Source organism: Vicugna pacos, chromosome 13 (genome assembly GCF_048564905.1).
Source record: "Vicugna pacos chromosome 13, VicPac4, whole genome shotgun sequence".
NCBI classification, from domain to species: Eukaryota; Metazoa; Chordata; class Mammalia; order Artiodactyla; family Camelidae; genus Vicugna; species Vicugna pacos.
In genome coordinates, this window is record NC_132999.1 from 30,674,967 (window position 1) to 30,696,311 (window position 21,345).

Consider the following 21,345-nt stretch of genomic DNA (forward strand, 5'->3'; position numbering starts at 1 on the left):
TTTTGGAGTGAGGGCAGGGAGCTTATGAAGCAGAAGAAGGGAACTTTTACATAAAACATTGTTGTTCATGTGGGAGATGCTGAATAAAGTATTTATAAATTTATAAACGGTATTTGCATTGAAATCCTTTGGTGAAATCTTTAATTAAAATGACAGAGTAAGTAGTAGATGCTGGAAAATTCTCTCGGAAATTTGATATTTCTATTTCATTCAAATTTTTGAATTTTTAGCTAAACACATTCAGAAGATTTTATATTCCTTTACCAAAACTTTTTGTGGGAATCAAGTACTATGTGAAGGAGTGGCCTATTTATTTAGTATAAAAGTTTCTATATTTATTGTACTGCAGCCCTTAAATTAGTCATGACCCTTATATGTTATATATATGTTCCTGCTGAGCTTTTTATCCCCTAAAAATTGGTATTTGCAGATATTTTAATACTTAAACATTTTGTAATTTTACACTTCTGACATTCAGGGAGAAAAAAACTCAGTGTTCCACTTAGTATACATAAGGTATAATTTTGGGAAATGTATTATTTAACTAATTGTTTCATTTGTGATTTTAAAAAATCAACAAATAGGAAGCACTTTTAAGATGGCATTTTCTTTTTAAAGTGGCTTTTCGAGCTGACATATATTTGTTTTCAGATCATTACTTCTAAAACCCGTTTTTCAACTATTCAACTTAATTTTGAGGAAAAGAGAAGATCGATTTACGGTAAATTCACACTGAAATAATTTCAGATTTGCTATCCAAAAATGTTGTTCTTATTCTGTTCTAAAGCAGAAATATTAGGCACCAAGTAGAATCTTTGGGGGGAGGCATGAGGAGAGGAAGAAAAGACTAACTGAATCGTTAGTAAGACTAATTTTCAATTGGTTTACTCTTTCTAATGTCAAGATTTAAAACGTTATTATCTTTTAGTACAGTTCTCTTTTTCAAAAGGCAAATTATGTGGGAGTTACAAGAGGAGTGGAAGTCACAGGAAAACATTGTCCTATTTTGAAAAAGTGTTTTAATCAGGCAAAAGAAGCATCAGGACAAATCATTTTTAAAACAAAGACTCCAACTTGTGTATTGAGACTGGCAAAGGGAGAAGCAAGGAGAAAAGTCAAGGAAAGATAAAATATTCAGGAAAAAAGCCAAAGCTATTTGCAATTACATGTTAGAACTCATGATTTTGCAGGTGAAAAAGATGTTGCTTAAATATATTCATAAATCTGTAGTAAGACTCCCAATTAGCTTTTTCAGAAGACTTAACTTGCTGCTTAAAATATGACAAAAAAGTGAATTTTAACAAATGATATTAAAATAGGAGAGCCAACCAATTAACTGACAAAATAGAAGGCAGTGTGGGAGAGCCCTCCCCACATTCATTGCAGATTCGAAGCTCCCTCCGCCCGGTTTCCCTCCATCAGGCTAACGACCTCGTTTCTCCGGTAGAGCCTGGCCAAGTCGCAGGCGGTGTCCCCCTGATGGTTCCGGTGCCCCACTTTGCTGGCCGTGTGTTTCACAAGGAACTCCACCACCGGGAGGTGGCCTTCTTTGGCAGCCAAGTGCAAGGGCAGGTTCCCTTCATTATCCTCGATGTTAACATCAGCTTGAAACTCCAGCAAAGTCTGTAAAGTGTCCAGGAAACCTGCTCTGGCTGCATCGTGAATGACAGCGAAACCAGTTCGGTCTTTCAAATCGGGATTAGCACCTCTAAGTAGTAGTCTCCTGGCAATCTCGGGATTTCCAAGTTTCATAACCTAGAAAAGAAGAAAAAACGGTAGACTCTTTCAAGAGTTCCTACTACAAGAATATTTTTAAAATATCCATCTCTCCTATTTGTGTAACTATTTTTGGTGAAGGTGTACTTGGGGAAGACCTAGATGACCAGGTTTGAAGGACTCAGTTGCAGGAAATGAGTACTAATTGGTAAAAGTAGAAGAAAAGTTCTAAAAATTGACCTTCTATGATGGACCATCTTAAACGGGCCCCAAAGAAGGATAAGTTGATCAATAAAATAGAATGAGTCCAACTTGTATAAAATTCAGCTGACAACTCAGTTCTCTATCTCCCATGAAGAGTTGTGTAATTTCATGAATTTATTAAAATAAATGAAATGAGTTTGAGATTTAAATAAGTCTCCTTCTGTTTGCTTGTTCATGGTCATAAAATGTGCCTGGGGATATTAATTCTAGAAAACGAAATGTGGGTAAAATTTATTTCCCAAATGGCTAAAAAGAAATAAGGAAAGTGACTTTCTTCAAATCCTCAAAGAAGTGTTTCCATACATCATACTCCATCTAGTCTGATTTTACTAGTGTAAAAATGATCTCTTAAAAATCCAGACGTGGTATTTTCTTAAATGATTAATTTTCACAAGTTCTCTCCAAATAGATGTAGTCCCAAGTTTCCAAATTTTTTAATAGTTTTTTTCTTTGCAGTTACTTCATATGGGTTACTAGGTGTAATTAGTGCTTAGAATCCTTCACTTGAAATTTTAAAATGTTACTGATTATTAAAGTGTTAAAAAATGTTCTACATTGCCTATGATACTGATTTATCTAAAACTGAGTTCATGATATGTCTTGTATTAGATAGGAGATGATTGTATGGCAACTGTTCTTGAAAAGAAACAGTCATCCTACTATATTACTTATTGTTCCCTAAAGTTCTAACTAGCCTCCTAATTTTCAAGTGAGCAAAAGAAGATAAAATAATATATTTAATGTGTATTTTGGGACACAGAGAGCTTGGTCTTGTGATTTCAGGCCACTTATTAATCATCTGGTGATCCCATCTTATTTCCTTTTGCAGTTATTATCAGGCATTTAGGAATAGCTATTTGTAAACTGCCAGTATTTTTAAAACCAGAATTTGGTATTAAAATTTGCCATCAACATACAAATAATTCATATGACAAAGACTTATCTACTGCTGTTTGAATATATTTCACTCTAATAAGAGATCTCTATTAGGCACTCAGAATTATAAAAGATCTTGTAGAGCAGCATGCAATTATGTAATACATAAAATTTAGTTGTGAAAAATACAGTCTCATTTACATACAAAAAACATTTCAACATTTTAATTGTTTTAATTTATTTTTAGATATAGTCATAATAACCTATATTTATAATAAGTGGATTACATAGTAGATACTCAAATGTTTGTGAAATTAAATATACATTGGGAAATACTTACAAAGCTGATGTATCTCTTTAAAATGTTTGTCTAAAAATCACAAATTATGTAATATGATAAATATATTTGGAATGAATAATATTTTATAAATGCAAACTAGATAGATGGCTAAGATGCTAAGCTTCCCTGCTGATAAAACCCTGGTGGGTTTTAGCCCTTCCTTTAGGGCATGGGTTAAAAATGATACATAATTTATTTTTCAGGAACTTCAATGAAATATACTTTTGTTATTAAAAATTAATACAATCTAATTTTGATCATAACTGCCCCTAAAAATTTAGTCACATTTAAGGAACTGGACTGGGAAAAATAAGAGACAGACACCCTGGATCTTTGTAAACCAAATGTACGATTAAGGCCTTTGATACCATCCTGATTGAAAAGCTTACACTAAGACGGGGGGGAAAAGCTTTTGCAGTTGAGTTAAATAAACATAATTGTACGAGAAATTTTGCCATATTTCACAGAAAATAATAGTAATATTGGAAATTGTTTTGAAAGAAAGTTCTTGAGTTATGACACAATTTCAGAGCCAGGCTTATACATACTGAAAATAAGCCTTGAGACTCCTGTTTGTATGTGTTTCATTATATGTACTAGGACTAAGCCACAATAAGTGGGTGTTAGTATCTTGACAAGTATGTTTAATATAAACAAGATTGCAGAGTTGAATTTAAAATGTTTGTCAAAACTTTTTTTTTTGCAGTATTAATCTCCCAGTCTTCCTGCTCGTCAAAAGTCCCGTAAGATCTTATTCTTACAGGGTTAAGTTGCTCATTCTTCATGATATTTATATAATATTTTGAATTTTCAATAGGAAACTTTTCAATATATTAACTTGGTGGCATTGCTATCATCTCCAAACTTGTTTAAAAAAACTACTCGGTGGGAAAAGAAAAAAAATCCTTTCCCCACTTAATCTACCTGAAATAACAAGATAAATAATTTAGTATCTCTGCATAAGCTTCCTTAATAATGAAATTTTTGTAAAGTCAGTGTATTCTGATTTAAAATGTACAGGCTGTATGAATTTCATCTGTTAATAGTACATCTTCTGCCACTTAAATTTCTAATTCTTGCACTTAAAACAAAGCACTCTCAAAACCGTCTGCCCAATGGATTTTCAAAAACAGCTTTATGTGTTGCATTTCGAATACAAATAGCTCATAAAAAACCATTAGAACTCAGATAAAGCAACTATTTGAGACTACTTTGTCATTTTTCTGTTTCTAAACCTTTCAACTAAGTTACATGATAACGTTCAGAGAAGGGAAAAAATTATCAGGTACAATACTTGGCAGCTGGACGTGTTTCATTTGTTGCTTGTAAATCTAATTACTAAAAATTAGAACATTACACGGCATGACCACAGAGACAAAAACACTATAAACTAACCTCTGATTAGAAAATTCAACTTTTTATTCCTCCTCAATCCTGAATGGGTGGATGGTATTACATTAACTGTGAAATGTACATCCTGTGCCCGTGCCCAGGCCACCCATTCCAAATGAGGAAAGGTCGTTTGTCAAAACCTGAAGCATTTGAAGGAAAAACACTCTCGCCAGTAGTCAAGAAAATTAACGTTAAAGTCAATTATTGGAGCAAAGTACGGAAACCACTAATAGCAGTGTATTTACTTCAAATAATAATCATAATAATGTGTTTACAGAGCTGTCTAAAAAAAAGCCCCCAAAACTCGGCGCTGCTACGACTGCTTTAAAATCCCCACCGTCACAAAAGCATTCCCAAAATTAAGACCAAACCTGGAACCCACTTGATATCGAGGATGTTACTGAATTTGACGAGTTTGTTCAAAGTACGTCATTTTGGGGAGCTGAATCCACTTAAAGATATAAAATATGGCAACCAACTAGTTTTAAAAACAGTGAAATTTTGTACCCCTGAAAGCTTAAAAGCTGTTATTCTAGAAACCCGGATCACGTAGGCAACATTGTTGACCTGTTTTCCCCACCTCTCTGGATACCAACCTGCAGCGCAGTCCTTCCAAATCCATTTTGTGCATTGACGTTTACATTATTTTGCAACAAACTAGTAAGTTGCTCTAGGTCCCCCCTGGCAGCTGCGGACGCCAACTCGTTCCCCCAAGGCTCGGCCATTCTTTAGGGTCCTGACGATCGGGAAAAGATGAATTAGTTGTTTTCCTTTTTCCCCTTTCCTTTGCTCCTAACCAGGCTGCATGATGGCATCGGAGACTGACAGAAGGACTGGGATGGTTAATCTGGAGTAGAGCTTGGTAGTAAATACTAGTAAGATCTGCCTGCCAAAAGCCCGCCCCTCGATTCACACGTGATTATTCAGCAAAACTGAGCCATTGGAGAGGGGCTCCGCTCCTCGCTTTTTAGCTTAACCCCTATGAAGAATTCTGGTGATTAAACAGGGAGATATACAGACACACATATATTTCTGGTAAATTACTCTGGACGTAAAATGTAGGCAGAGTTGTCACGTAGCTACACTACAGATCTCTGTGAGAAATGTGTACGGAGATTTAAGGGACTAGATCAGGGCAGAAAATACCGCGGAAGAAGAGACATCTGGGGGGAAGAAAAAGCATTAACCCACCCTTGTTCACGGTGGTGACTTGAGCCGCGCGAGCCAGAACCGCAGGAGCAGGTCCTCGGAGGGGCTCGGTCTCCATCCGTCTCGCCGAAGGGGTAGTCCTGAGTCCTCCGCTGCAGGGAGAGCGCCGCGGTGGCTGGATGCTGACGTGCTCCGGGGGTTAAAGATGATCGCCAAAAGCAAACGAGAGTAGCAGTTCCGTGGCCCTCAAGTTACAGGTTGTAACGACTCCCCAGTGGTCTCGGCTTCTCCGGAGGAGTCTTTATTCGCGTCCGGGACGAGCAGCGGGCTAACGCCGCGCGGGAGGGCTCCGGAGCCCGACCGCCGCGCAACCGCAGCCCCGCCGAGCCTCAGAGGCCGTGGGAGCCAGGCTCGGCGCGCGTCTCCGGAGACGGCCGGGCGCGCGGCGGGTCACCGGCAAGCCGGTCATGCCGGCCCCACCGGGTCCCGGGACTCCCAGCAGCGTGAAGAAAGGGGAGAGCGATGCGGCGAGCGTCTAGGGGGCCGGGGCTGATGAGGCAGCGCGCTGCAGCATCGCGGCTGCACAGGGCAGCCCACCGGTAACTTCCCGCCTACGACCGAGCCAGTTCAGACTTCCTACTGTAGATCCTCATTGAACTGCCGCCGCCTCTTTTCCTTCCTTTCCCGGTTTTCTGAGGCCTCCGGAGATCGGGAGGGTTTTGGGAAGTCTCAGGTCAGCTCTCAGTATGAGTAGTTGCCACAATTCCAGGGCGCAGCCTGTCCCGCCGCCCTCTCGGCGACAACCCAGCGGCTTCGGCGCGCGGTGTCACTTCGCCAAGCTCTCGCAGTCCCCTAGCCTGTGCCCCCAGCCTGTGCCACCGATAGGGCAGCGGCCGCCAGCCAGATTGCCTTGGAACGGAGCCGGGCAGCACGGCTTCCTCCCGACCCGCAGCGCTCCCAGTGACAGTTTCTTTTGTAGCCGATCCCCCCCAAATCACCGGTCCCTGCTCCCTTCACCCCTACAGACACTTGTGCGTCGTGCCCCTTTCTGGTCTTTTCCTCGCCTCCCTCTCGCTTCTTTTTCGCTCAAACAATTGCTGCTTCTGTTGTTGCTGCAGAGACGGTGCCGGTTTCTTCTCCCTTTTTTTCCGACCTCATCAGCTTTTTTTGAAAAGAAAAAAATTGAGCGCTTTTTGAGTTGAAAAACCCGCCCCCATTTTAACGGCAGAGTTTTAAGGAGGCTCCGCGGAGTTGCAGCGCGGCGGGAGCGGGAAGGCCGGGCACCGCCCACGCCCCGCCCTCCGCCCTGGTGGCGCTCTAGCTCTCCTCCGGGCTCGCCCCGCCCCTCGCCCCGCGCCCTTTCTCCCGCCTCCTTGCTCCCTTCCTCGGTCCCTCAGTCTCCTGCGCTGGTTCCCACCCGCTGCCAGGACCCCGCCGGAGCGGCATTCGCTCCTTGGAGCCGGGCTTGGCCTCCTCTGGCTGGCGAGCGGGATGGACTCTGAGACGCGAAACCCCAAGCTGCTCGGAGCCCGGCGGGGCGAAGGTGGGGGAAAGAGGCTTGTTAATTAAGGCTGCGGAGAGCCGCAGGGCCTTAGAGGCTCGGCGGCGTTGGCTGCTGAAGGCTGGAGCGAAGCGACTGTTTCCCGGCCTTGGCGGGGCAGACCAGCCCGCCTCCGCTCTCCCCTGCTAGGCTGTCGAAGTTTGGGCGGCCAGGCCTGCGGCAGCCGCCTCCTCCTCTGGGGCGCGCGCTGTGTAATTTCGGCCTCCTTTTCTAAGCCCAGAGCCTCGGCCTCGCACCTGCCAAATCAACGCCCGGGGCCGCGGGGGTGGAGGGAGAGATCCGACTGACAGCCAAAACAGTGCCAGAAAAAGCTAAAGTCTTTTACAGACTGATTTTTACGAAAACTAAAGACTTAGTATAGGTAAGAAATCATGACGAACCCTGAAGCCTTAATGTTCCAGGGACTTGAAACAAATATTCCATTTCTTTGGGGAAAGGGAGAAAAGCAATTAACTTTAAAACAAAAGTAAAAATAAGTCTTGGGGAGGGTTTTCTAACAAGGCAATTTCTTTATTGTCAAAGTTCTCTCTTTGACTACTTAGATGGGACTTGAATTTGGGGAGGGGGAGGAGGATGTCTAAATGTAAAGGAATAGTCTCTTCCCTAATCGTTTATTTCAGTCATCTGAGACACCAGTTCTCTGTACTTTTAACTTCCTCTTTTAGGTATGTAAGGTTAATTAACTGCTATTGCTTTGTGTATTTCTTGCTTTTAAAAATATGCAACACGGTTGTATGATGCACCCAGTGGTCAAAATGAAACCAAGAAAAAAATGATAGGTGGTCTAATTATTACCAGCCGCTAGCAAGCATATCCTCAAGCAACATCTGTACCCAGCTCCTTGAAGTATACTGGGAATATTAGCAACAAAACACACCAAAAACATCTGGCTAATCATCTAGCAACAGATTGGCTGGTAGGTAGAGGGAGAATTGAAACTGGGAAGAATCTGACAGTGTTTCCTTTAACTGAATTGTTGAGAAAAAAAATAACCAGTGGTCTTTTCTTAGGTAACTAAACTTGAAATGTGAATCAAACCTAAACTACAACACAAGAAATGAACTCTGCTCATTTCTTACATATATTTAGACATTTCAAGTAGAACATTTAGGATTTCATATATACCAGAAAATACCATAAATAATGTAATTTACTTATGATTATCTTGGAATATTACTATGTAATCTTTGAATACAGCTGTAGGGTGTGATGATATAGTGGCACTGCTGGCTAATAACTGGTATCAGTCCAATTTATGAGAGTTGCTTTCTGGCATTTATTATGGTTTCTTGCTGAGGGAAGATAAAATAAGGAAGAATCTTAGAGTTTACTCATTATGTAAAGTATAGGTATACATGTGTTACAATTTTCATGAAATAAAATACTTTTTGCTGAATAACTGAGTAAATAAAACCTATGGTAACTTAAGATGCATGCAGAATTGGATTAAGATTTTTGGAGATCCTAAGCACTGAAAAGATTTTGATGTCCTACCAACTCACCTCATATGTAAATAAAAACAAAAATAATACAAAACCAAAAAATAAATGTAAGGAAGTCCAACGAAGTTCTGATTTTTCCCGTGATGACTACTTCAGTGCTCTTGCTGAAATATTAAATTCTTTAAGGAAGGTTTTTTTTTTTTTAACCTGGCTTTGCTGGTATCCTAAAGCATATGTTAGTTTGCTTATTGTGTACCCCAGATCTGGCAGCACAGAGGTTACAATCTTAGTTCAGAGAGCATAAGTAAGCAATACAAAGGACATCCAATGAAAATCTCATGCTAGTTCGCTGTAGTAGATTCAAAGATTAATATCCCTGCCCTCAATAAGCTTACATTCTAACATAATCTACAAGAAAAATTCACAGTTAAACATCTATTATATTGAAAGTAGTGGTTTGTCTTTTAACACATTAATGACATGGCTCTGAAATAGAGACTTTTAGTTGGATATAAAATACTAACAGTCATGAAAATCTTTTTATTTCCCAGCAGTCCATACTAATTTTAAAGAGTTTATAGAAATACTATAATGAAATTATTTTGCTCTTTTCCCTCATTGACTCAAGTATGCATAGTTTCTGAATGATTAACTTATGGAAATGTGTATATGGTATTTACAATTTCTTTGTATAGTCTCAGAATCTTCCTTTTGTTTGTATTTGTACATCCATCAGAGGTAGAAAACAGACTGGTACCATCAGGAGACCTTTTTAATCACTTTATTATTGTAGCTTTGGCACTTTATTTCTGAGACTCAGCAGATTTTTTTATATCGGTACTCACACCACTTATGAAAGTCTCCTTGAAAGTAAGAAAAAATGCCCAGTAAGCAACTAAAAAGCTTAAACATAATGGCAACAGTTAATATTTGTATAGTGTTTCATGGTTATAAAATATGATGCACACATTATTTAATCTGTGCAACAACTCTGTGAGGGAAATATAACTATCCCCATTTTTCAGGTGAAGGAATTGAGGCTTATAGAGATTGTGACTTAAAGCCGGTAAGTAGTGGATATAGGATTTGAACTCAGATCTTGGGTCCCCAAATATTATTCCTTTTCCATTACTTTAGAGTCCAGGATCAGGCACTAGTCTCCTAAAGAACATTAAATCATTATATGGAATCTATTTTTAATTACTTAAGGGTGGATCTAACTCTATAGTAGCATTAATGTTCTCACAAATTACATAATTGAGTAGTATTGTTAAAAATCTTGATTAACTTAATCAAAGAATCAAGGCTAGCGCCTCCAGTAATAAATCATGTTGGTTATATGTTTCCCTGATACAATGTGATGAGGACACATCACCTTTGTGGTATTCTTCCCCTAAGTCCATAATTCTGAGAAAGCATAAGACAAACCCAAACGAAGGGACATTCTATAAAGTTCCTGACCATTATTCTTCAAAAGTCAAGACCGAGAAACTGTCACAGATTGAAAGAGGCTAAGGAAACATGACCACTAAAAGTAATGTGGTATTCTGGTTTGGACCCTGGAACAGAAAAAGCACCTTAAGGTAAAAATCCAAATAAAGTCTCTAGACTGTAATTAACAGTGTTATGCCAATGTTAATTTCTTAGTTCTGATAGTAGTACCATGGTTAGAGGAAGCTGGATATAAGGTAAGTAGGAGCATTCTGTACTATGTTTGCAGGTAGTGTGTAAATCTAAAATTATTCCAAATAAAAATTCAGCAAAATAACTACAAATAAGCTTTGTTATATATATTTGAAAAATATGAAATAAAATTTCCTTTTAGAAGAGAAATGGTAAGATCAAAGAACATGGAGATTCTAGAAAAAGATCTATATTTGCATTAGACTGAGCTCCATGAGTTAATGCAGTAGACCAACTAAGAGAATGGATTGATTTTTCTTTGCTCATGCTTATGTACAGAGACTCTATACATTTTTATCGTCTCAGTTTATGAATGAAATTGTTCTCTTAAGGAAGATATTCTGGGGAGTTATTTTTTCTCTTAATTCAGTATTTATTTTTCTTTCATTCCTTTCTCTGTAGTGGGAAATTACTCTGGATTCTGGGTATCCAACCATAAATAGTTAAATCATAGGGAAGAATCAGTCTCTTCAGGAACTGTATAGCATGGAGGGTTAAATTATATCACTCAATTTTCAGAATAACTCTATGAGTTTTATAAGCACCGTTTTAGAGATAAAGAAATTGATACTAAGAGTTTTTTTTTTTTGGTCAAGGGGCAGAATTAGAAATCAAGCTTAGTAATACTGACTATGAAATCTATGCTTGTTTTGTAAAAATGTTTTATGTTTTGATGCATTTTCAAAATAATTTTCTCATCACCTGAAATAGTCATGTCAGAAGCTGAAGTCAGAGAGTTTAAGTCTCCCCAGCTAATTAGTTGGGAAAGCAATACTAGAACCCATATGTCTGAATGTCTAGGGTATTCTTCCCCTCTTTCTATATTATCAATTTATTTTCATTTCCAGATGGAGAGAAGGAAGGGAGGAGAGCAGCACTGGATTTGAATGGGCTTTGACATATACACGTATCATCACGGAGAAAAACCTTAAGTTTGCAGGGCTGCATTAATTCTGGCCATATAACTAGAGACAGTTATTCACCTGCCTTGTGCTGAGAATGACCTATACTAATGGGGCAACTGAATTGCCACTCTTAAATTCTGTACACTGTGTTTCACCTCATGATTCACATTTGTGTTATATTTTGGAATTACTTCCTTAGGGGAGGCAATTAACTAAGACACTTCAATTCATGTGACTATGGAGGGTTCTACTCCTTATCTAGTGAGTTCTGGTCTAAATCCACATTATCACGTGAGAGTTGTAGGCCAGACTGTTTTCATTCAAAGAAAAAAACACAGAATAAGCCTAGATCTTTAGAACACCATAGTCCTCATTGTGTTCAGGGAATAAAATGGCCTAGGCCTTGATTCTATATGGTGATTTCACCAGTATGTATTTTAACTCTACTGCACAAAATCAACAATCTTGCTTCACAATTTCAGGATTTTACATACTTTCCAAGGCAAGTACATGCTCCGTTACAGTCCAGAAGATTAATTTTCCCAAGTCAGAGTTGAATGTATTCCAGTGTCACTCTCTTCCTCTAGTGGGGATGACAATTGCAAACTGTCACACTTCATTGTACATAGTTTTTGGCTATTCTTGGCTTTGAGTTTCTGACTAAAAGTGAAAACTTTTAGTAATTGGTGAGTATTTTAATGTAATTTCTTCATTTAGGACTAAGTATTTAAATAGATTAACTATAATCAAAGCTGGACTCAAGTTTTCTCCCATTTGGAAGGTTTTTGTCTCAGATCTAAAAAATAAATAATGCCACACAAATAGAAAGGTTTTTTTATTCCTCATAACTAATTTTCAAAAGCTCATTTTTTTTCTCGGGATCCATAGTCTCCCTGTTTTCAGCTTCCATGTCTGCCCATGTCTACCGTGGGAGTGCGGTTGTTCCTTGTTACTCAGAGTCTGAGGATGCAAGCGTCATGGAGCTTGGGATCGAGTGTTAGTGTGTAAGTGGGTTTTGACAGGTTGAGCGTCAAAGCCCTCAAGTATTTTGGTGACACTTTGTTAGAGAAAATGTGCATTTATTAAATGCTGTTTGTTAGGTTGCGACACTGTGCTGAGTTGGCTTGTAAGGCTTGATGTGTATGTGTGCGACTATATAACCACGTAAGGCGCAGAATCTGATCTCCGCCCCAGTCAGGGGTAGGCAGTACTCCGCAGTCTTTGCTTAATTCAAACCAGAATAACCTGTTGCGAGCCTTCAAGCTCCCACAGTTACAGGTTGGCGTCCCCGCCGGCGGCGCGCGAATCTCCGTCCGGTAGTCGCGCGCTCAGCGCTTGACAGGAGGGCAGTCACGTGGCAGCCGCAAAGCGGCGCTTTGCGACCTCGATGACAGGCAAAATGTGCGACAGCCGCGGCGCTGGCCAACCAGGGGCGGAGGCGGCGGCCAGGGAGGAAGCGGAGGAGGCGGAGGCGGAGGCGGCCGTGGCGTTTGCCCGCCTGCTCTTTCGTTCGGTTTCCCCGCCCTCCGCCGGTCTCGCCGCCGCTGAAAGGAGCCGGGTGCGTGGGTGTCGCAACCTGCCCTCATCCTGGCCGGCGACAGTAAGACCGGACCTACATCCCTACCAACCTCCGTGTCGGGGCGGCTGCGGCGTGAGCTCCGCGGCGCGCAGGCGGGCGGCCCAGGCGCCTGAAGGTTACCGAGTGCATGAACGCCTAGCCTCCCGCGCTGCCCCGCCTGCCGGCCCGCCGGCCCGCCCGCCGGCTCGCCCGCCAGCCCCTCGGCGCCCGGCGGCGGCGGCGGCGGCGGCGACGGCCGCAGGAGGCGCAGTCTTTCTCCCAGGTGCGCGCTTCGCTCCCGGAGTCGCGGAACTCGGCGGCCGCCATGGCGTCCAACATGGACCGGGAGATGATCCTGGCGGATTTTCAGGTGAAGTATCGGGCCTTGTTACCCTCTCACCTACGGCCTCGTGGGTTCCTGATGCCAAAAGGGTGGCCTCTTCCCAGCGTTTTTTGAGCACTGCAGTGGTGTGTAGTTTGGGTTTTTATCCGGTACGTGGCTTGGCGTGTGTGTGTTGTGAACTTAAGGGAATGTGTAATTCATATGCTATGTTAGGCGGTGTGTGTAGAATGTGTTATGTACGGCTTGAATGGGATTTGTAGGGTGAGGGGGTGTTACATTGGTTTTTTTTTGTGTGTGGGCTGTGTAGTGTTTCCTATATTTTAGGGGAATGTATAGAATTTGGGGGTTTAAGTGTGGGACTTTTAAGAATGAGGTGCTTTGGATGAGGGGTTTTGGGTTGTTTATAGGAGAGTGTGCTGTAGGGAGTGTGGGTGTGGTGAATTCAGGGGAGAGTAAAAAAGAATGATGAGGAGGTGGTGAGGGTAGCGGGGCATTGTAGTGGTTTTCGGGGGAGGGGAATAAACATTTAAGACTTTGATGCCTTTATTGGAATTTTTGGGAGGTTGGGTAGGGAGATGAAGAGGAGGCAAATAGTTTGTACCTACCGAAATACCTTTGCAGTAAATTCACAAGCTTAATACATTATAAATTCATATTTGTGGATTCCCTTCCTCTACAGTCTTGCATTGTTTGGTTGGTGTCGTTTCTCCAGTAATAATTTAAAGGATAAGCAAAGGTTATTACCTTACTGAACCCAACTGTAGTGACACTGGCATATAAGTATTTTAGGGAGGCCCTTTGGGAGTAGAGCTGTATGCTTCATGAAAGAATTGAAGTTAAAACTTACCATGTAATCACCACCTTTGCCTTTTGATGTTTGGTTAAAAAAATATTGTAGTGAGATATTTTTAACCATTCATTTTGACATTAACTTAGAAGTTACAGTTATGTATAGGCGGACATTTCCCTCCTGTTATCATTGCACGTGGTCTAATACTAGCATAGTAGGCAGTATTTTTCCTTACTGACATTTTGTTGAGCTTTTCTTCTTTCTCTTTCTCTGAGTTTTAAAATTACTTACTTTTACAAGTTAATGTTCTGATGGCTATTTCCAGAGTTTGCTTTTTTGATTATTCAAGTGATATCTGATACATTAGGAAATGTATATATCTGCACTTGATTATACTGTAACTTCCAAACTCGGACAGAAAGAAGGGTTCTGAAAATGAAAGTTGACCACAAGATTTTGGTGCTTTGCAGGATTAGAATTGGCCTGAAAGTCTTCTGCCTGTTTAATTCTTTCACTTTTTTTTTCATTCTCCAATTCGATCTTTTATCTAATGTGGAATGTGATTGTGTGAAAAGGACCCCATACTTCTATGAGTAATTTTATCCTTTTATAAAATTGTTATGTTCTGGTAGGAATGGCTTTAGACAACAACGAAAGTATAGTTTACTTCATTTAAGGTATCTTTAACTTTGTTTTGATTTACCAAACTTTTAGCTTCCTCTATTTAATAACTTGTAGCTGCTCGCTCTCTTATTATTTGTGACTATTATTACGCTTAGTTGTATTGGCCAAGGACAGGAAGGGTAGGATTCTTATACTCAGAGGCAAAGTAAGATATTCTGACAAACATTTGGGATTTTATTTTGATTGCACGAGTACATTCTAATAAGGTTTTTTCAAACCAGTGGCAGTGCTGTGAACAATTGTTTACAAAATGGAAAAAAAGCTTATGGCATCTGCAGTGAACAATTGTTTACCAAATGGTGAGAGTTAATTTCATATTGTCAGATTGGCAGGAGAGCATTACTGATAGAATAAAAAATTATTTAGAAAACTATGCATAAGCACATTAGCCTTTTGTGTTTTCAGGAACCTTTTATTCTTACAAATGATGATTCCAGATCAGTTTGCTCTTGTAGACTTGATTTTAAAATGGAGTATTCTTTTTTTTTAATATTACATAAAATTTTTATAGGATTAACTTTGAAAAATTAGCATTTATCCAGTTATCAGAAACAGGTAATTTATGTTAAAGACTGAAGCTCAAGAATTGGAATGTAGACTCTTGGATGACACTGGTTTCTTCTGTAACTCGGAAAATCAATTTCCCCAGCCAAAAGTGAACATAGCAAAATTATGATCAATTTGTTTCACATAATTGTGAAAATTAATAATAGTTTTGAGAGCTCAGTGTTGCCTTTGTAGAAAGGGACATGATTTTTAAATGTAACTAGATTTTGAAAATAATTAAGTTTCAGAGTTTGATTATTGTTGGATAATAGGTTCTTATAAATGTCTAAATGTGGAAAAGTTTTTGAGAAACACTTATATTCTCTTTATTTCAACTCAATAAAGAAGGGACTTATCTTTAAATCAGTGGAGTCATGGATAACAATCGTAGGAGGTAAATAGGACATAATTTTACTGTGTTCACTTTTGGGTGGGGAAATTGATTTGACCAGTTATAGAAGAAACCAGTATCATTCAAGTATCTATAGTCCAAATCTTGAGCTGTAATTTTAAAAATAAATTGCCTGGCTTTTTTTTTTAACATTTTTTATTGATTTATAATCATTTTACAATGTTATGTCAAATTCCAGTGTAGAGCACAATTTTTCAATTGTACATGAACATATATATATATTCATTGTCACATTTCTTTCTCTGTGAGCTACCATAAGATCTTGTGTATATTTCCCTGTGCTATACAGTATAATCTTGTTTATCTATTCTACAATTTTGAAATCCCAGTCTATCTCTTCCTACCCCTCACCCTGCCTGGTTTCTTATAATGGGACAAGTAGTGGATGGAAGATTACAGCTCAGACTTAATGGGATAATTTTGGACTTTGTAGGTGAGTGTATTAATTGCAAAGCAAATATATTGCAAATTGTTCTCTAAAATATTTTTCCCTGTAAATAAAAATAGCTCCCAATTAAAAAAGAATTTGTAATTGTGGTGAAATACATATAACATAAAATTTGCCATCTTAACTATTATTAAGTGTCCAATTCAGTGGCATTAAATGCATTCCTATTGTTGTGCAATCGTTTTCACCACCCATCTCCAGAACACTTTCTATCTTGCAAAACTGTAACTCTGTATCCATTAAACAATGATTTCCCATTTTTCCTTCTTCTCAGCCCTGGCTCTGTGAATGTGTATGTGCTAGGTACCTCAAATAAGTGGAATCATACAGTATGTGCTCTTTTGTGACTGATTTATTACATAATGGCCCTAACATTTATACATGTTGTAGCATGTGTTAGAATTTTCTTCCTTTTTAAAGACTGAATAATATTCCATTGCATGTATATACTACATTTTGTTTACCTTTTCGTCTGTTGATGGACAGTTTTCCCCCTTGTTTTGGCTATTGTGAATCATTAATGCTGCTGTGAACATGGTTGTACCAATGTCTGTTTCAGTCCCTGTTTTCAGTTATTTTGGATATATAGAAGTAGAGTAGCTGGATTGTATGATATTTCTATTTTTTAATTTTTTGAGGAACTGCTGTACTATTTTCCATAGTGGTTACACCACCAAAATTTTGAACGGAGGGAATGATAGCATACTGTTCAATCAATTTATTTGTAAATTCTACTCTGAACAAGTGAGTTTACAACTTGGAATTGTCTAACAAAAAATCATCTTTAAATATAAATAGTGTTAGCATAGAATGTTACTGGTAAAGAAATGAATAGACTAGTACACCTACAGTTCTGGCTGGCTAAAGCCAGGAGCGGGTGTAAAGGAAGTTCCTGAATTTAAGAAACAGACAGAAAAAAAAAAAAAGAAAAAGAAAAAGAAAAAAGAAACAGGCAGACATTGATGAATCGTGAGAGGTTTTTTCCTTCCTTAATGTCTTTTTATAACAAAGATGCGTTCAGGTGAAAATTCTTAATCTTGCTCTTTTTGTAGTTGTATAATTCTTAAACTTTTTTTTTTTTAAGGTTGAGGTATAGAAAAAAATTATTTGATCAAACAAACTTTTAAGGCTGTATTTACTTTGCTTACAGATGTGAAAATGATTACCTAACGGAATTGCAGTTGCTATCAAATAATTTCAGTAATGAGTTACCTCTTACTTTGTGTCTAGATGAACCAAAAAAATGAGTCTTCACCTTTCCTCACACCCCGTTAACCTTTCAATTAATATTATGCTAAATTCCTTTTCCTCTAAGATATGTTTTTTTAACTTACAATTTTTCTTTGAGAACAAAATGGGTAATATAGCCATTTAGACTAGTGTCACATGTGTCACATTTTCTACTTATTTATTTATTTATTTTTTTACTGATCATAGCTCTACTCCAGTGAAGAAAAAACACCTCTCACTAGTACACTAGTAGGAATATTTTCTTTACAGACTTTTTCGGAAATAAAACTTACGTACCTTTCTTGGAAAGTATTCTTTCTGAACCCAGTTTCAGTGGTCACAGATTGAATACCTTTATTTCTTCTCTAATTTGGTGTTGATTTTGATATTACAATCAGTTACATTTCCTGGGTGACATAGTTGTGCCTTTGTTTTCCACTCCTGGTCTTTACATCTAGTAATACATTTGCTGCCTAAATTGCTTTATGCATTTTCATATATTAGACTATTGTTATGGAACTTAAGTTTTCATTTGCCTGTCAACTCCTCTTTGAAGCATGGACTCTTCCATGACACTAGTGATAAGTCACCTATAGGTAGTTTCTGTCCCTTCATTATATTACATTTTTTTCTTCTAAATGAAGCTGTGAATCCCTCTTCTTTGTTTTTTATTTTGACACAAGGAGATATCTTCTATGGTAGAGGATACCAGACTGTGAGAGTAGAAATGGTATCGATCCAAACAAATAGGTATCCTTTGTGATGCTGTGGATCAGGAACCAAACTAAGCATTCATGGAACATCATCTTTATTTCCTAGCAGTTTAGGGTAGGAGATTGAGTACTGTGGAGGCAAATACTCTTGTTACTGTCTTTTCCTTTCTTTACTATCCCCTTAATTTTTTAGAGAGATAAGTCATATTGTTTTGTGTTTGGATTGTTGGTCATTGGGAAAATAAGATTTTGGCATATAGATTATAGTTTAGTAGTTAGTGGTTAGGAGAGCATGGACTTTAATGTCAGATCACTTAGATTTAAATCACAGCTCTAGCACTCACTCATCTTGTGATTTTTGACTAATCATTTCACACCTTTGTCTCAGTTTCCCCATATGAAAAATGAGTTAATGCATGGAAGGTAATTAGGTGTCTGACATAGAAAGTATTTATTAAATTTTAGCTGTTATTTCCATTTTTGACAACTTTAAGGTACATGTTCTCTGTAGAGGACTACAGAGATCATATGTTTCTAGCTTCTCAATTTTACTTTTGTGAAAATTGAGACCCAGAAAAAGGAAGTGACTTGTCTAAGGTCATGGATTAGTTTGAAACAAAGATTTTATCAAGGTTTACTTAAGAGTGTTCATTTTCTAGCTTAATTTATCAGCCTAGAGGTCTAGAGGTAAACAAGACTCACCATTCAGAAATTTCTCCAAATGATAAAACTTACATATAAAATAAATCAACAGTGCTTGGTATATAGCAGACATGATGGAAGGAAGGAAGGGAGGGAGTAGGAGAAGGAGAAGGGAAGGCCTGATTGTTCCTCGACTGCCATTCATTCCAGTCCAGTGCCATGCTCCTAAGCTCACAGGTGGTCAGAAGCCATTGAGAGACTTCATATTTGTTGAGCATGATTGGGCTGATGCCTGTTGTTTGCCAGACAAGTGTTATGGATTCTGTAGATCAGAGGTCATTAAACTTTAGCCTGTAAGCTGGTTGCCTGTTTTTGTACATAAAGATTTATTGGCACACAGTTACAGCCATTCATTTACTTATTGTCTATGATTGCTCTCCTGTTGCAGTGACAGAGGTGGGTAGTTGAGATGGAGACTTTATGGCCCACAAGCCTAATATATTTACTATCTGGGCTTTTGAGAGAAAGTTATCTACCTTCCCCCACCATTCCCCTTACCCTACCATGAAATCAGTACTGTTCTTTCTAGGTTTTATTCACTGCAAAGTGCTACAACCTTTGAATGTCTTAACAGGTAGCATTACTTGGTTTTTTGAATATTGCACTTAGACAGACTAGAGCTCTAATTTTTTGGTTTTTTGTTTTGGCTATGATTCTCTGAGCAAGTCATTTATTCTTTCTGAGTTTCAGTTTTCTATAAAACAGAGACCTGCTTAAAGCCATGTCTACTTGAACACAGAAGATTGGACTAGGTCAGGTGTTCAAATAGAATCTGGACAATCACTTGACAGCACTGGGGCTAAGGATAATTCAGTTATAATTTAGGTAATTTATCTAGTTTAGGGGTCAGCAGACTACATCCTGAGGGCTAAATCACCACCTGTCTGTCAGTAAAAGTATTATTGGAAGACAGTCAAGCATATGTATTTACATATTGTCTCCAGCCACTTTTGCCCTCAGTAACAGAATTGTGTAGTTGATTGCATGGCCTGCAAAGCCTAATTTATTTACCCTGTCCCTCACAGGAAAGTTTACTGATCCCTGATCTAGATAAGTGGTTCTCAACTTTGGATGAGTTCTGTTCCCGAGGGAACACGAGGCAATGTCTAGAGACATTTTTGGCTATCACAACTAGGGGGTGCTCCTGGCATTTAGTAGGTAGAGGTCAGGAATACTGCTGAACAGTCTGTAATGCGCTAGACATCCCATGACAGTGAAGTACCTGCCCCAGAATTTCAGTGGTGCTGAAAACTCCTGGCCCAAGTCAGTGGTTCTCAAACTTTAGCTTACAAAAGAATAATTTTGTAGGGCTTGTTAAATCACAGGTTGCAGGTGCCCACCCCAGAGTTTTTGATACAGTGGATCTTGGGTAGGGCCTGCAAATTCACGTTTCTACCATGTTCCCAGGTAATCTAAATGTTGCTGGATCCAAGGACTACGCTTGAGAATGACTGATCTAGGTGACCTTTGAGGTTACATTCATTCCTGTGATTCTTTGATTTTGTGATTTTAAGTACTGTCCCATTTTTTGTGACTTAGGAAAATTTGAGTATTTCAGTATATACTTGATGCTCACAATAAAATGTGCTGTTTCATGACCCCTTATTTTTTGGGGTCCCTTTGGAAAACTTCTATTTATCTTTCAAAATCCATCATCGTCTACCTTTTGTTTATAACATCAGTACTCTGTGCCCAGTTAGGGTTAATCTTTTCTTCTTGTATGTCTTGTACATGTTTCTCTTTTGAATCGTATGTCAGATTGTCAATAATCACTTAACATGTTTCTTTCCCCTACTGTCAGCTCTTTGAATGAACAACTGCCTGTGTCTTAACCATCTGTTCCTACAGTATCTATTAAGAGGTGCTCAGTAAATATTCTTTGAAGGAATATTATGAATATTGGCTCTTATGGTACAATAAATGGTGTAGAATTGTAAATTTTAATGTATTTTTAAGTATCTGCTATTTGCTGACATACAATTTTGAATAAGGAAATTTGTCATTGAGAGAATAAAATTTAGCTTATTGAATTGAGAATTATAACTTCAAGGTGACTCATTTATAGAGAAGTACAAAGCATTTCCCCTCTGGTTTAGCTTTTGTAGAGGGCTCAGTAAGGTAATGTGGCAAAATATAGGACTTGAGGCCATGAACTTTGTAAAATTTGAGTGCTGTTACTGAATTGCTATGTGTCAGCCACTCTTTTTGATTATGTTTTTACTCTCAAACTGTTTTTTTAAGGCAGAAATTCTAATTTCAAATCAAAATTGCTTACCATTTAAAATCATTAGTCATTGACTTTAAGGTAAGTTTGCGATGATTGCAAGAAGCAGTTTGGCAAATTCAACAGAGTAACTGCACCCGTGTTTATACTTATTTGTTGTTATAGAGGAATAATTGAGATAGAAAGAATGAGATGTCAAGTTGTGGTAAGGAAAATTAGAGAAGTTTGCAGGTTATGTGCACCTTAATGGCCTTAGAGTTAGGTTCTAGTCACCTGTTTTTTATCCTCTGCAATTCACCCTGGTTCCCTGGACTCTTTAATGACTAAGCTATAATAGAAGAGTATTAGAGGAAAGCTTTGTCTCTTG

At 38.7% G+C, this 21,345-nt stretch overlaps 2 protein-coding genes across 3 annotated transcripts in view; one reads left to right on the forward strand and one right to left on the reverse strand.

The window, feature by feature from the left end:
- Nucleotides 1-999: 999 nt before the first annotated feature.
- CDKN2C (cyclin dependent kinase inhibitor 2C) lies at nucleotides 1,000-7,012 on the reverse strand. Its single transcript, XM_006200467.3, has 3 exons — nucleotides 5,780-7,012; nucleotides 5,185-5,324; nucleotides 1,000-1,755 (listed from the first exon to the last, which is right to left on the reverse strand). The coding sequence occupies exons 2-3, from the start codon at nucleotides 5,311-5,313 to the stop codon at nucleotides 1,378-1,380; spliced, it is 507 nt and encodes a 168-aa protein (XP_006200529.1). The 5' UTR covers nucleotides 5,314-5,324; nucleotides 5,780-7,012; the 3' UTR covers nucleotides 1,000-1,377.
- A 333-nt stretch (nucleotides 7,013-7,345) lies between these two features.
- Nucleotides 7,346-21,345, forward strand: part of FAF1 (Fas associated factor 1) — a 378,065-nt gene continuing 364,065 nt past the window's right edge. The window contains exon 1 of one of the 2 annotated variants that reach the window (XM_031684245.2): nucleotides 7,346-7,659. Coding sequence is in view for 1 of the 2 variants with exons in the window: in XM_006200466.4 (XP_006200528.1) it covers nucleotides 13,212-13,256 (45 nt within the window). In the remaining variant the exon portion in view is untranslated. Of the gene's footprint in view, nucleotides 7,660-12,755; nucleotides 13,257-21,345 lie in introns of those variants that run through there. The other variant, XM_006200466.4, reaches the window with a different exon arrangement.